The following is a 14,401-nucleotide window of genomic DNA, read 5'->3' as shown; positions in this document are numbered from 1 at the left end:
GGCTGACGTCTTCCGCTGCATAATCCTAATTTGGACATTGCCGGAGCGGGTTCGCCGATAATAATTCTCACGGAGACTGAAGGATCGACAGGACTTGTGAGGAGAGTCTCGGGTAGTCATGAGTCCATTAACCAACGTAGAATGTCTTTTACTCGCACAAGCAGTGTACGAGTACGGCGCAAATGCTTGGCAGCAAGTCTCAAAGCTACTCTCAAAGCATCCCATAACTTCTCGTCCAAAAACTTTCTTTTCCGCTAATGTCAGCCCATTTCGACTTTTTACTATGTATGGCGTACTCAGACCATGTTGTAGTCTTGTCGCGATATATATGCTCGCCTGATGAATGATGCTCAGCTTGAGTGGTGAGATGCTTGCGCTAACCCAAGTTGTATATGTCCTCATAAATGTCCATGTAGCACCGAGTCTGACCCGAATGCTCCACATGGTAAGCCCTAATCGAATGCCACTCCAAAATATTACTTAAAGTCACATAGCTCTTGTGAATCTCAAGCTTGCCCAGAAGTTCTATACTGCACGTCTCCTGGAGTTGCGTGACTTGATTGCAGCAGAGGAAGTCAAGTTCAAGTGAGTACCTGAAACGTATAGTTTGCGTCATACTAACCCTGCCTAGATCTATCGTTGCAGAAATTCAAGATATTCGGGCTGGAAAATGGGACGATAAGATTCGTGCCAAGCTCTCTGGGACAGAATTCGAGCACGAGGCAGAACACAATACTGCACCTACACAGAGTGAAACAGTCGTCGTGCGTGTTTTTGGTTGCTTTGTTTTCAGTCTAACTCAATTGTGCAGGAATTCGAGGTCATCCAGGAGCAAGAACGTGAACCTACCCCCCACCCAGAAGAAGTGGAAGAAGAACCAGTCCCTGTGCAGGAACCCGAGAACACTGAACCTGATCAAACCCCCGAACCAGTCCCTGTGGAAACAGAATCCTCTCACCCGCCACAAACCGAGGAACACGAGCCTGAGAATGAAAATGATGAGCAGCCAATCGAACTCGACGAACCCGTAGCCTCAACCCACGAGGACGAAACAGAACAGTCTGAATGGGAGCAACAACCCACGTCCCCAGACGATGAAGCAACTGAGATAGAGGCAATATTGACACCTGGCGCCCCAGAGGGGTCTGTTGAGGAAGAAGCTAGCCAACAGTCACCCGAACACGATGAGGAGTCACCTGTCCATGAGGAAGAGACACTCGAACGTGACGAGGAGGAGGCGTGCCACGTACATGACACCGAACACTCCCATACTGAACCAGAGCAAGAGACATCTATAGAAGTCGATGCGGAGCAGAACTTATCTGTTGATACAGAGACAAGTTCACAAGGTACGTTTACGTTGGGCTTCACAAAACCAAATCGGTAATTCATATTGCGTAGCCAAACGCAAGGTGGACGAAGTGGAAGTTGACGATAGTGAAGGCACTGAAGAGCCCAACAAGAAACGTTTACGTGAGGAGAGCTCGCCTCCTACACCAGGAGAGGAGGAACAAGGTTTGTGCCCCCAAAATGACTGAGCATCCGCTAACCAAGGTGTACACAGTCACCACACGTCCCCGGGGCGACACAACAAGCAGCGAGCAACGCCCTTCCACACCCCTCCAATCTGGTCCATCCGGCTCCACCGCCCAATCCACAACTCAAACTCAACCCATTGCTAACAAGCGCTTCCAGGCTGTCATCAACCTCCTACATTCTCAAATCTCACAACACCGTAACGGTAATATCTTTCACAATCCTATCAAACCGACCGAAGCGCCCGATTACCACGATATCATCAAGCGCCCCATGGACTTGAAGACTATCAAAGCAAGGATCAAAGATGGAGTTATCAGGACCTCAAGAGATTTTCAGAGGGATGTGTATCTAATGTTTGCTAATGCGATAATGTATAATAGGCCAGGGAGTGATATCGCGTTGATGGCGGAAGAGGTAGGTATTTTTCTTTGACGAAACTTGTCTTTTTGAACCTGAAACTGTTGTTGGTAGATGATGCTTGAGAGCGAGAATCATATCAATTCCTTCCGGCAAACAGAAGGTTACTTGCGCAATACCCGCGCGTGAACCAATGTTAGGGGGAGTTCGCATGAATATATGCTTTGCACTGGAGATGGCAACGCCTCTCACGCGTTGCTCGGATGTCAGAAATAACCATTGCTACAAGCTCTAAGTATGTTATGTCTAGTGTACAACGTGCATGTATACAAAGCAATCAACGTCCAGCACAGCAGTCAAACAAAGACAGATAAAAGATCATTAAGACAACATTCGATAACATTCGATAACCTAGAACCATGGATGATATACCTCGCTCATCCTCATCAATTGCACAGGATTCGTAGCCGTCGAGATCAAGTTGGTAACAGTCTGTACGACTGGCATACCACCCATATTTGTGGTCGATTGGGCCTGTACGACGACAAACCGGTCAGAACAAGAACTTGCATATGATTCATAACGTATACCCACCGTCTCTCTCTCGATTTTACATGCCATGATTTCAGCACGCTTCACCACACCCTCAATGTTCGCCGCACAGCTTGTCCTGAACGATAAATCGAACGTCCACGGATGTCCTTTTCCGTGCATCCATGTCATCACCTCGTCCCGAGCGAAGAGACAAAGTTGTTGTTCAAGACCAAACTGTATTGTCTATCTCAGTGGATGAAGACCAAGTTAAATGGGGAAAAAACGTACATCGGGCTCGGTAAGACACCTTCCGATAACCATGATGCCTGTCGTCAATAACCCCTCGGTAAACACAGGGCCTAAAAACCTCTGCATATTCGGGGTAAAGCGGAAGGGCACCGCATCATTAGACGCGAACACAGGCGCCTGACCTGCTAGGCCTGCATTCCCAATTAGTAACTGATTCAATAGTTGGGGGTAACAGGCATACCAGGCAACATTTCACTCATCGTCATGAGCCCTGTCGACCGAGAAAGATGGAAACGTGAGGGCGCGCGGCTCGTGAGGCAGAAGACGAAGGTCATGAAGCTTGTCGCAGCAACTTGAAGGGCAAACTGCTTGCGCATCCGCCAAAGGTCTGCGGGCGTGGCCATGGCACTTGTCATATACTGGGCGCGAGAACATGAGGTACTGACTACATAAAGAGACCGAATGGCTTACTTTGGACAGAACATCATCTGGAACGAGTTTGGTGCCAATTTCATCCATGATGTCTTTTCGGAGGGTGAAGTATTCCGCTTTGCTCGGCTGTCGTGAAAGTTATAAGAATGAGTCCAGGACGTATTGCGAATGTACTTACCGCCCTGCCACTCTTTTGCTTGAATTCTAGCAACACACTCTTGACTTTCTCACCAGAGACGAGTATAGGGTCTTCACGAGATAGACCAGCTTCCTCGCAGTGATGGTCGTATATGTCTCCGAGCGTGATGTACGACGAATCTGTCTGCAGGAGGCGAAGACTAGGGCTACAAGAGATAGCAGCTGGAATATGGAACAGCAGATTTCGCTTGCGAGATTCCTTCCTGCGGACCAAGGCACTAGTAGGCAAGGTCAATAAGGAGAGTATGTGAGCTAGAAACGGCCTCACCAGTTGAAAGTCCGGAACACTTGCGTCAGCCGCTCCTCCCTGCGCCAGTGTCGGCCAGAAGGAAGCTGAACTGAGAACGATGTCCGTGAGTTGTCGTTGCCATGCACCGTGAATCTGCGCCAGCAATAACCATATGATCGACAGTTCTCGAACTTGGATCCAAATTGCTGGATCCGAATGAAGTTCTGATTGCTATCCTTATCCTATAGCAAAATGTAAGGTCGAGTCGACAAAATCAAGCACGCAACTCACCTCGGTGTACTGACCTGGAACCTCAATATCGTCGAATTTGCCGTATTGGAACTCAGTGAGATAGTGGCTGAGGAGGTCGAGAGACTGGATGCGTGGTCGAGAGTCGAGATACTTCTCTTGGCGGTCCCTCCATTGCTGAAGCTTTCGGATGTACTCGTAATGCGTGAGTTTACTCTTGACAAAGTCTTCTTCATATTCTCGCTACAGCAAGGTCAGTCTTGTCCTTGTTCGAGTAGCAAGAGCATACCCTAGCCGATCCAGTCAAGTTCGCAGCCATCTTGGAAATGTTTTGTACGGTATGTTGCTGAAGCTGCCCGTCATCCTCCGTCGTATTCGTCCGCATCACGTAATTCTGGAAGTGCACAGTTCACGTCTGTCTGCGGGTAGCGCATGAATTACCTACCTGCACAGCGTCCAGCAAAAGCATACAGATCAACCGATAAATCTCTTCTTCAGGGGTAGCCTTGAACCTCTGTAGTATCTGATCCACCATAGTCTCCATGCTCAGAATAAGTAGCGGGAAGGCCGTTTTAAGAATCTGAACGACCTCATCGACATGTTCCCAAGATTGACGGACGACATAAGTCGGCTGAGTGTCAGAAGCACCCGGAGCATTTTGAGCGGAAGCAGTGGCGCCCGCGTTTTGTGCAGTAGCAGGAGTTATCTCTGTGTTGGACTGGGCTTGTTGGGTTTGGGACTGGGCTTGAGAAAGCTGAGACTCGATAGCGTCGCTCGACGAATTCTCCTTCTTGATTATATCTGCTTGGACTTCAGCCGTGGCGTCTTGCATCACTTGGTCGCCGTCAGAACGCCTGTTTGCATTGGCAGTCATTGCACTTTGAGCGCGAGCTGCTGCCGTAACCAAAGCTTGCTTCTTGATGAATTGCATGTCCTCCTTCGTCGTGCGCAATGGGAAAAATAATGCCTGCAACCAGGATTAGCTCATGACAAGAAGTTAGAATCGAGTAGCTGAATACCTGGGGGAATAACTTGGCAAGGTTCAGCAGGATATAACGCGCTTGTTTGACTTCGCGTTGACTGATAGAAAGACAAAGCTGTGGGATGAGCGATATCCAGTACCAAAACGCTGCCTCGCCCTTGTAAGTGTCGAACGCTCGGGAGATCGTAAATTGCGCGTCATCTACACTCAACAACCAGAGCACCCGAGTCAGCAGGGGCCGACTCTTTCCATTCTTGTACTGTCCAGCTGCCTGGAGGTAGCAGCTAACAGCATTGGCAGCGTGCGACATCTCGCTGGGGAACTCCTTAAACATGCGATCGCTATACCGTCCCCATTCCGCCCATGCTTTGGCTTGAGACATGTCCATCTGAACTGCTTGGCCGAAGGAGTGATTGGCGTCATCGTTCCTCCCACTTCTCGCATGAAACATGCCCTTCAGAGTGAAAAACTCAGCCTTCTGGGGGTTAGAGAAGTACATCAGGTTTGTGTTGTTGATGACTTCCAGTCCTGCTTGCAGATCATTGGGTTTCTGGTAGTGGCAGCGCGCTTGTTCTCGTAGTTTGAGAAAAGCTTCCGATATCTCGATATTCGGCAGTGTATAAATCTTGTTCAATGAACTGAAGCAGACGTCAAGAAGATCGTGCTTCCTCGCAACATGGGCAAAGCGATTGATGATCCAAGCCGTTTCATGGTACCCGCGATAACCCGAGGTATTGAAGTTGCTTGTCGCGGAATTATTGCTCTGGTTGGTATTAGAGATAAGAGGGATATACGCCTTGTTGATTGCGTTGAAAACATTCTGCCTCCAAGCAACCAAGTCGCTCCATATGCTAATGTCGTCTTGCAGGTTAGGAAGGCGCTCTCGCCAAGCTTGTAGAACCATCTTGAGATCCGAGGACTTCTTCTCCAGATTCTGAGCGGTAGTTGTAGAGAGAGAACCAAAAATCTGGACGGCCTCTTGGAGCTCAACAAACTGCTGGAAGTGTTGTAACAGCGGAACGTGAGCAGCCGACATGTGGAACGGAAGAGCAACCCATTTACGCAGCGACAGCTGCATTGCATCTTCGAGGATCTTCGTGAATTCGGTGTTCTTTTCCAGCGCACCAGGCACTTTCAGAAGAGCGATGAATGCCTCGAAGACTCGCTTTCGCGGAGTCGCGATGTCGGGTAGCTGGTTGATCTGCTCCTCCAGGGATTCCTTCTGATCGGCCCAATCCTTCGTGCGCCACGCACTCTCAAGTAGGAGTTCTTGATTTCCTTCGCTCTTCGCCAAATCATGCAATGTGTCCCACTGCTGGAGTTTTTCTGCTGCGAGCATCCAGTGGTCTTCCCAAAGGCAATACTCCACTTCTAAGAATGGGATTTGGCTACTCTTCGCCTTCGTCATCGCCCCTTCATAACAGTTGGAGGCAAACTCCCACATGCCATTCTGTTCAAACGAAAGCGCCATGTTCGTCTCAAGTTGGAGGCTTCGCCGGCGCCAAAGACCATAGAACACATCCTCCTCCGTTAATTCAGCATAAACGTCTGCGAGCGAATCGGAAACCGTCTCTTTCACAGTGGGATCATCGTCTTTGACGGAGTCCAGAGAAGTCTCCAAAATCTCCATCCCAACGTGCCATGCGCCGTATGATTTTGCGAGGTATTTCACTAGGTAGGGTGGCAGAGTCATAGGAGGTGAGCAGGCGTGAATACCGCCCAATAGAGTCTGGATAACGTTGGGGCGCAGCTCGAGCTGCTTGGCATGGAAGTCCTTGCTCAGCAGGTTGATCATGTGGAGTGTCATGTCCGCCTGTTCTCGACGGGAAAGACACGCCCACGCCGCGGGAAAGACTGATACCCAAGTGTCATGCGCAACTTGAGGGTCAAGGAATGCCAATCTCTGCATAGCGCGGACGACGGACGCTGCATTCTGTCGAGCAACGAAGTGGCCATTTAAGGGTACCATGTTGATCCTCCGCTCCGAAATCAATGGCACTTCGCCGTCAACAGCCCCGAGAAGGAGATGGAGAGCAAGATAGATCCAGTTATGGTCCGCGAGAGGTTCCCAACTCTGGACTCCCAAGATATATGCTAGACGACCCTGAAGAGAACGAGGAATGCTACTGTCTAGAAGGTCCATAAATCGTTCTCTGAGCACAGGATCTCGAGCACGACACCCAAGGAGGAAACATTGTTCCAGTCGAGACGTCAAATCACTCCTGCGCAATGATGGTTCTGTGTAGATGTCGTAGATGAGCTCCAGGTAGCTGTGGAATAGAGCATCGCTGCGGGTCTCAAAGCCTGCCATTTTCTGCAGCACGCTGACTTTGTCCTTCATTGTTGGATATGCTTCGTTCGTATGAAGGGCCCAGTCACGCATGACATCAAGTGAAAAGTGACACAGAGTAGGACTCTTGGATTTCTCTGTGAGCGCAGTGAATGCAGCAAAAAATGACTTCCGATGGTCGCCGAGGTGTAGAATGGTAGCTTTGCAAATCTCAATGATAGAGATGATGAGCCGGACACCGTTTTCAAATCCGTTGGTAGTCGGGGTCGAACTGACGTGGTCTTTGGCTAGTTTGCTGAAGAGGCGTAGAAGGGATGCACTGAATGGCTGAACGCGCTCCGCTGTTACTTGTACGACGGATTTGAGCATGAGAAGTATTCCACGAAGGGCGGTTGTGTTCGCCAAACCATCCTCGACTGCTGTGTAGACCCAGGTATGGAAGTCTGACATATCACCCTGTTTCTCGTCTCGATCAGGCAAAGGGAAAAGTTGCAAGAGATGTTCAAAGATGGGATGAAGGGCGTCATGCAAACCGGGATCGTCTGTCGTCAGGCCTTTGCGAACCAAGGATTGGAGGATTGTGGCATTGGCCAGATACCAGGCATCATCCTTATCTGCAGCGACAACTTGCAGCACTTTTGCAGCGCTGAGGGCTTGATTAAGGTGGGGTTCTGAATCAAGTTCTGTCTGTACGGTGGCGTTAGCATTCCACAGGTATGAAGTGCGTAATGTATGTACCTGTTCCAGAGCACGCGAAAAAAAGTTCAACTTGACGGTCACGTCACTCCAACCTGAAGGCGCAACCATCTTCTGCAACAGCGATAGTGCACGAGGCAACAAAATGGTCCTGGATGTTGGCTCTAGAGGAGAGGTTGCAAGGCGAACGAGGAAACTGACAATACTCTCTCTGAAGGGAAGGGGGGTGACCCATGTAGTGGAAGCTCGGGACAGCTCAGCATGGGTGCCAGAATCCGGCGACTTCTGTTCCCAATCAAAGATAACCTGGGAGATATCTATGGAGAGTATACGAGATTCACCGGACGCCGTGCCAGAGAGACCGAGTTTGGACAGCGAGTTGACCATGTGTGGGATGAACAATGCACGAACGGGATAGAATAAGTGTGGCTGGCGGACGAGCAGTTGGTAAATCATGATGATTTGTTGAAACCCATTGCCCTCTTCTGCGAGTAAACGCCGAGTCGTCCTAGCCCACTGAGGATATCCTGCATCATTGCCACCTGAGCGAGGAAGAGCTGGTGCAAGAATATCCAGCGCCTGTTTGATAAGAAGTTTGCCATCTGTATGAGGAGGACGAAGAAGGCCCGTCCAAGCCCGGAGGATAAATTTCTGCGGGGTATCAAAGGCTTCGAAGAAACGCGCAGCTAGTAGGTACGCCGTCTGCTTCACCACTGCATCTTCACTAGTGATATAGTGCCATGCGCAACGGATGATATCCTTTTTCACATCTTCAACGAGCTCTGGGAAGCGATGTATCAGCACCGTGGTCAAGTGCAGCAACTCAATCATGAACATATCATCGGCATCCGGGAAAGAAGTCGTGTCAGTCATGGGTTGCCAGATCACTCGATGAAGAGATGTTATGAAGTCCATGTCAAGCAGGCCCTCCTTGTTGGGGCTATTTGCTTGAATCAAGATAGTCGGCGTCAGAACAAAACGCAGGAAAAAGGTCTTCTGAGCCCACGGATACGACGTGTCTTCGAACCAAACCACGAAGCGTGACAAGACATTGCGGCGATAGAAGAGGTCCTCATTCAGCGCAACGTGCCGATAGAGGAATTGTGTGAGTCGTGTTAAATCCATTGCGATATCGCGAGTGTAGATCGCAACAATGTCGAAAAGCAAGTCGACGCGAGGGGTTCGCTCCAGCGCTTTCATAAAGATTGACATGATTGAAGATTGCCGGTGAATCGCGTCAGGGACCATAACTTCATCTTGTTCAGGCTGCAGAGGCTCTGAGCGCCATATCCCGAGGAGCACATCTATGATGTATTCGTTGTCTGCAAGCCAAGTTGGCTGAAGGTCTGCCAGGTCATCAAAGAGTAGGAGGCCAGGAAGTAGGAGACTCCGATCGCCGCTTTTCAAACAGTGCTCGACTAACGCCTGCGTGCGAGACGCAATCTCACGCTCGAGATTGGGAGCAAGCCTTGCTTGAAGGATGCTTCTCAGGGTTCTGACATGACGAGGGAGCTGGAGATGGCGCATAAAGAAGTCCATCGCCTCTCCTGGGTAACGATCTAGGTATTTGCCAAGGGGCTCGGAGAAAGGACTACGGCCGGAAAAGTGCATTTGAGCTTCCGTCTGGACTATGGCATTGACGAGGTGTTCCAAAAAGATGTTCGCTGCGGAAGGGAGAAGATGGAAGATGTTGGCCAATCGGACGAGCTTCGTAACGCCTTCATTCTCAGCTAAGGGAAGCTTTGAAGATGCCTGTAACATTTGGGGATCTGCGACGATGCGGAAATGATCCAAGAGCTTATGCCCGATCTCAACTTTGAAGTAGTTGATCAAGAGCTCTAGTAATCTCGCAAGCCCCTCCAGGCCAGAGACCGACAGACGCTTGGGATCCGCAAGGTTCATCAAGATAGGGCGCAGGCCCGTCTGCAAAAGCTCTTTGGGGAGTCGGCTTTGATGTGTTAGAACCATACGAAGTCCTTCGTGCGCAACTTCTTTTACCTCCTGTGAAGGGGAATACAAAGACTTGAAATAGACGCCAGTGACCCTGCATCATACGATGTCAATGACGCCAGAGAAATTGGGAACTATGATTGACCTCTGTCTAGTTTGATGCTGCTTTGAAAAGAAATCCGTCATAGGCATAGATGCAGTAAGGAGCTTGATGCAAGCTACCCTAAGCTTGATAATCTCGAGAGATCCTTGGCGAAGATTCCCACGAGCGAGCTGGACGTCGTCGGCATCGGCGAGTCCGAGAGTTTCATGCAACAATCGGAGCAATTCGTCATTCAGCTCCGGAAGAGGTGGATCGAGACTGACACAATAGCGTACTGCATCAATCATGCCCACCTGAATGGGAAACGATAACGCCCTCAATGGTTTGGTGTATATTGCTGTCAACATGCGATCCCGATGCGGTAAGAGGAGCTCGTGAGCCGACTTGCCAGTGAGCTCGACGAAGACGTCGACGCAGATTTGCGCTGCTTGGCGAACCACTGGGTTGGAATTTGAGAGCTCCGAGAAAAAGATACCGATGATGTGGACTAGCTTGGCACGAGCGATGATGGGGACGTCTGCCGTGGCATCCAAATTCGTGTAGGTGACGCGCAATACACGTTTAAGGACCTCGATCACGTCGGTGACATCACGGGGAAGATCAAAAGGGAGATCCTTCAGAATGTGGAGCAAGGTTCGCACAAGTTCAACTTCACTCATCCATTTGATACCGATATTAGGCAGGAACGTTAAAATCCTGATTCCAATGCAACCTGCGCTCTTCCGTACCCATGAATCGTCAAGGCAGACCGCACAAAAGCGCGCAGAGATTTGGACCAGTGTAGGAACAACGTCCTGTGCAGTAGCACCATTCTGCGCGCACATGACCACCAGGTCATTCAAGATTGACGTGACAAGTTCTTCACCCTTGTGTAGTTCTTCGATGTTATCACGTGAAAGAGCGGAAGGTAAGGCTTCCAAATACGACGAAAGTAGAGGACTAGGATATCGCTTGAGGCCAGCTTCCTTGGTAGCGTTCTTGCGAAGCTCCATTGAAAATACAGTTCGAGATAGCTCACGAATGAACTTGTCTGCGTCGTCTTTCACTTCGGGCATATGTATCGCGTCAAATATCGCTTCCAGCGATTTTACGAACACCGCAGATTCGTCTGGTCCATGGTTGTTCTGTGGTACATCATTGAAAGTTAGTCAAGTACGACGCTATCCAAGCTTACTTACATCATGCAGAAGAGTGATAGTACACGTCTCCAATAACGAGTATGTTTGGGTACGATAGGCAGGTGCAGCCTTGCGCAGGGTTCGGACTGCTAAGTTGATCATCGGAGCCAGCTTCACGTTTTCCATCGAGCCGCCGAAAGAAAGAGGAATGCTTGCGGCCTTCGAGAATGGGTTGTATTCGAGGGCAGGCTCTTTATACAACAAACGGCGATTGCGTCCACCAAGCTTGCCAAGAATACGGATGGTCGTGTGGGCATGATGATGACTGGCAGGTAGTGGCTTTAGGTGACTATGAAGCGCTTCCATGAGTTCTCGAAGAACGGTGTTAAGAGTCGGATCAAGGAAATCCGGTGTCAGGTTGTCGATACAAAGCTCGAGGGTACGAAGACCTTGAGACACGAGCTCAGGAGTCCCACGCAACGCAAGTGCGAGGGGACGCATAAGATATGTGAGATGGGGTAGGAGATGTGTGAGACGCAGCGGTACCGTAAGGCAAAGCTCAACGATCATGTCCCTCGCATACCCTTCGGAGGCATGCAACTGGCGGTTTAAGCTTTCTAACATATCGGGAAGGAGTGGTAGAACCTCTTTGTAGAGAAGCTCGTAGCGACCCCCTCCTCCGCCAATTGCGCGAAACAAGCCTCTCAAAAGATGGTAGTAGTTGGTTGACTTGGAGGCTTTGGCAGCGAGAGGGAAACAATCCATAATGAGTTTAGCTAAGTGCGCAGCCAGGATGGGCTCATTGGGCACAGGAAAAGACGTGACTGCACCAAATGCCATTTTGAACAGCCGAATGGTGATAACCGCTGTTTGATCATCGTATTCCCCAAGAAGTGACAGACGGTCAATGAGGAAACGAAGGACGATCGCTACCAAAGTAGGCGAGACGTTTTCACGACTGAACAAAATTTGGCAAATTTGTAAGAGTGCAGGTCTCTTGCGAGCTGCTTCGAAAAAGAACTCAATCTTGTGGGTCCAAACCTCCTGGAACACATGCAGATTGACCTCCAGCAGAACTGCACTGAACCAGTCCATGGCTTCGGTAGCGTCGCGTGGCTCGGTATCAAACAGGGCCATACATTTCATGCAACTTTCGAAGAGACGGAGGATTAGTGTGCCTTCGGGAACCGGGGCATCACATTTCTTCAATCCCACGAGGCAGACACGAAACCCATGAAGGAGGGTTCGGAAGAGAAAACGACATTCTAAGACCAGGGGCATCAAAGGGTAATTCGTGCACATCGAAAGTCTTCTTACCATGAATAACCTCTTCTGGCTTCTCAGTTGCATAGGCGGCACCTGCAACAGGTCGGGTCTTCTCTATCAGCAGAAAGTCGACGCCTTCCTCTTCGCCATTTTTAGCTTTCTCTAACCTCTCAAGTGCGTTGTCCAAGACCAGTGTCATCGCCTCAACCTTGTCGACACAAGTCTCGAACATGGCAGTCAGTACCCGTGTGGCACCTTGAGCGGTGTCCTTCGTTGTAATATTCTCGATTAGACCGAACATCATCTTGGAGAACAGCGTATGCAAGTTATGATTGAGGTACGGATTATGAATCAACGCGGAATATAGCTTCGACACACGCGCGAGCTGATTCGCCGAGAGGTCGCCCCGGACGTGGTGCACAAGGTCTGCGACAGAGGCGTAAACCGACGGACTGATTTGTGATGATCAACTATAGCTCCTCATTGGCCGATCGACTGAACTCACCGCAAAGTCTCTTTACTACCCACTCCATCTCCAAGAAGAATACGTTCATCAAATAGTTTGTCGATTTGGGGTAAAAGAGCCTTCCGATGCTGCGTTCCAATCAGATGCCGTAGCACCACTATCAGATCCTAGAGGATGTATTAGGTCTAGTTACGTTTTTGATACAGACAACTCACCTTTCGTGCCTGAATACCGTTAGAAGGCAAGTCTTGCATTAGTCGAAGAGCAGCAAGAATAAGCCTTTCTCCGAAGGAATCAAACTGTTCTCCAAAGCCTCGCATGACATATGCAACATAAGACACCATCTGCGCAATGAGGACCCTCGAATGTCGAAATTGTTCCAGGGATGCATACCTTGATTTGCCCAGTGATGAAATCCATATAGGCTTGAGGATTCTTCATGGTGGGTGCCATGCCGGACCAGTAAGATCCCATGGCTTCATAATCTTCTCTAGCTTTTTTCTGGGCGGGAGATTCGAGACCCAGAACCTCGAAGTTGAGGCAGAGTGTCGCTTGGATGACGTGAAGCACAAGGGGGCGGTGGCTCTGAGAAAAGGTGACAACTACCATTCCCATCTCGGCGAGGACTTTGAAACTGCGAATGCTGGGAAGGACGATATTGGGATCAAGAACAGGAGAGTCCTCGCAGAGTGTTTCAAGTACAAGTCCCCTCATGTTGCGAAAAACGTCTTGGAGAATTCCCATGTATTCGGCGACCAGTTCTTCTGTCAGCGATCGAAATGACCGTAGAAGGTCAATAATGATCTTGCATGCAGTGACGCCATTTTCCTCGTTATCATGGCGCAAGGCATGAAGCATACCACTAAGCAATGGTAGAGCCAGAGGTCGTATAGTTTCCCCGTAGGGTATGCGATGTATAATTTCAAGCAGCACGCGCCTGAATTGGTACTCCATGGTGTCCTTATGATATGCAGCTTCCCCAGTGTTCAAAATTTCCAAGAGAACCGGAATCATTTGAGGGAATACTCGCGCAGATTCAGCATCTCGGACAGTGTCTATCATTTCTCGTAGCTCGCATGCAACATTGTGCTTCGTTTTGAGATCTATGACCAGTATGTTCAACAACAAGCTGAGTTTTATTGCAGGACACGTACCTATGCCAGGGTCTGCAATTCGAGCAGCCCGCATCTCAAGGTCTGCAGCTGTACCTAGCTGTGGTGTGTTGTCCATGGTGGAACAGCAGAAAGAGGCCTTGCCTTACATCAAGCTAACTGGTAATCTTGACCCGGAAAATGTGTTTGGCTCGATGTTTGGTCAAAACTCACGTGAGTTTCACGTGATGTAGCCTCGCTTACTTAAGCAACCCGTCATTCGGGGGGTGGTCTTAGTAATACTTGGTTCCTGGATTAATATCGAGGCACTAAGTTGAACTGTTGCAACCTTCTGCAGTGAAGCCTCCGCATTAGGGTACGGACGAAAAGTCAGTTGTTAATAACACTGCTAATAAAGGCGTGTTAATAACATGTTACTAACATATTAATAACAGGCACACGACCATGGGGGGTTGACACAGTGTTAATAAGTCTATTGACCCCCGTAGTCTTGGTGAGTCGCCCTCTGACCTTCTGTCGTTCCTTGCAGATCATTGACTTCGACGTTTACAATGCAAATCTTGCAGAGAAGCAAGCTATGGTCTGGCATGGGACTCGAGTGTCTTGCAACGAAACTTTCAACTGGTTTCCC

At 49.5% G+C, this 14,401-nt stretch overlaps 2 protein-coding genes across 2 annotated transcripts; one reads left to right on the top strand and one right to left on the bottom strand.

Moving 5' to 3' along the window:
* The first annotated feature begins 71 nt into the window (after positions 1 to 71).
* Positions 72 to 2,179, top strand: DFJ58DRAFT_769801 (uncharacterized protein). Its single transcript, XM_041389037.1, has 9 exons — positions 72 to 259; positions 313 to 362; positions 417 to 445; positions 495 to 585; positions 632 to 764; positions 812 to 1,349; positions 1,402 to 1,515; positions 1,565 to 1,953; positions 2,011 to 2,179. The coding sequence occupies exons 1-9, from the start codon at positions 119 to 121 to the stop codon at positions 2,083 to 2,085; spliced, it is 1,560 nt and encodes a 519-aa protein (XP_041247777.1). The 5' UTR covers positions 72 to 118; the 3' UTR covers positions 2,086 to 2,179.
* On the bottom strand, positions 2,140 to 13,926 carry DFJ58DRAFT_141291 (uncharacterized protein). Its single transcript, XM_041378847.1, has 19 exons — positions 13,813 to 13,926; positions 13,052 to 13,761; positions 12,874 to 13,002; positions 12,698 to 12,825; positions 12,244 to 12,644; positions 10,987 to 12,191; positions 9,851 to 10,932; positions 7,798 to 9,799; positions 4,807 to 7,746; positions 4,233 to 4,754; positions 4,077 to 4,181; positions 3,830 to 4,030; positions 3,578 to 3,780; positions 3,290 to 3,527; positions 3,151 to 3,237; positions 2,921 to 3,098; positions 2,719 to 2,870; positions 2,491 to 2,664; positions 2,140 to 2,430 (listed from the first exon to the last, which is right to left on the bottom strand). Exons 1-19 carry the CDS (start codon positions 13,886 to 13,888, stop codon positions 2,308 to 2,310), a joined length of 10,656 nt encoding a protein of 3,551 aa, XP_041247776.1. The 5' UTR covers positions 13,889 to 13,926; the 3' UTR covers positions 2,140 to 2,307.
* Between the last annotated feature and the right edge of the window lie 475 nt (positions 13,927 to 14,401).

Source organism: Suillus subalutaceus (genome assembly GCF_016647625.1).
Source record: "Suillus subalutaceus strain FC151 chromosome Unknown DFJ58scaffold_17, whole genome shotgun sequence".
Lineage (NCBI taxonomy): Eukaryota > Fungi > Basidiomycota > Agaricomycetes > Boletales > Suillaceae > Suillus > Suillus subalutaceus.
This window is presented reverse-complemented; position numbering and strand designations above follow the sequence as displayed.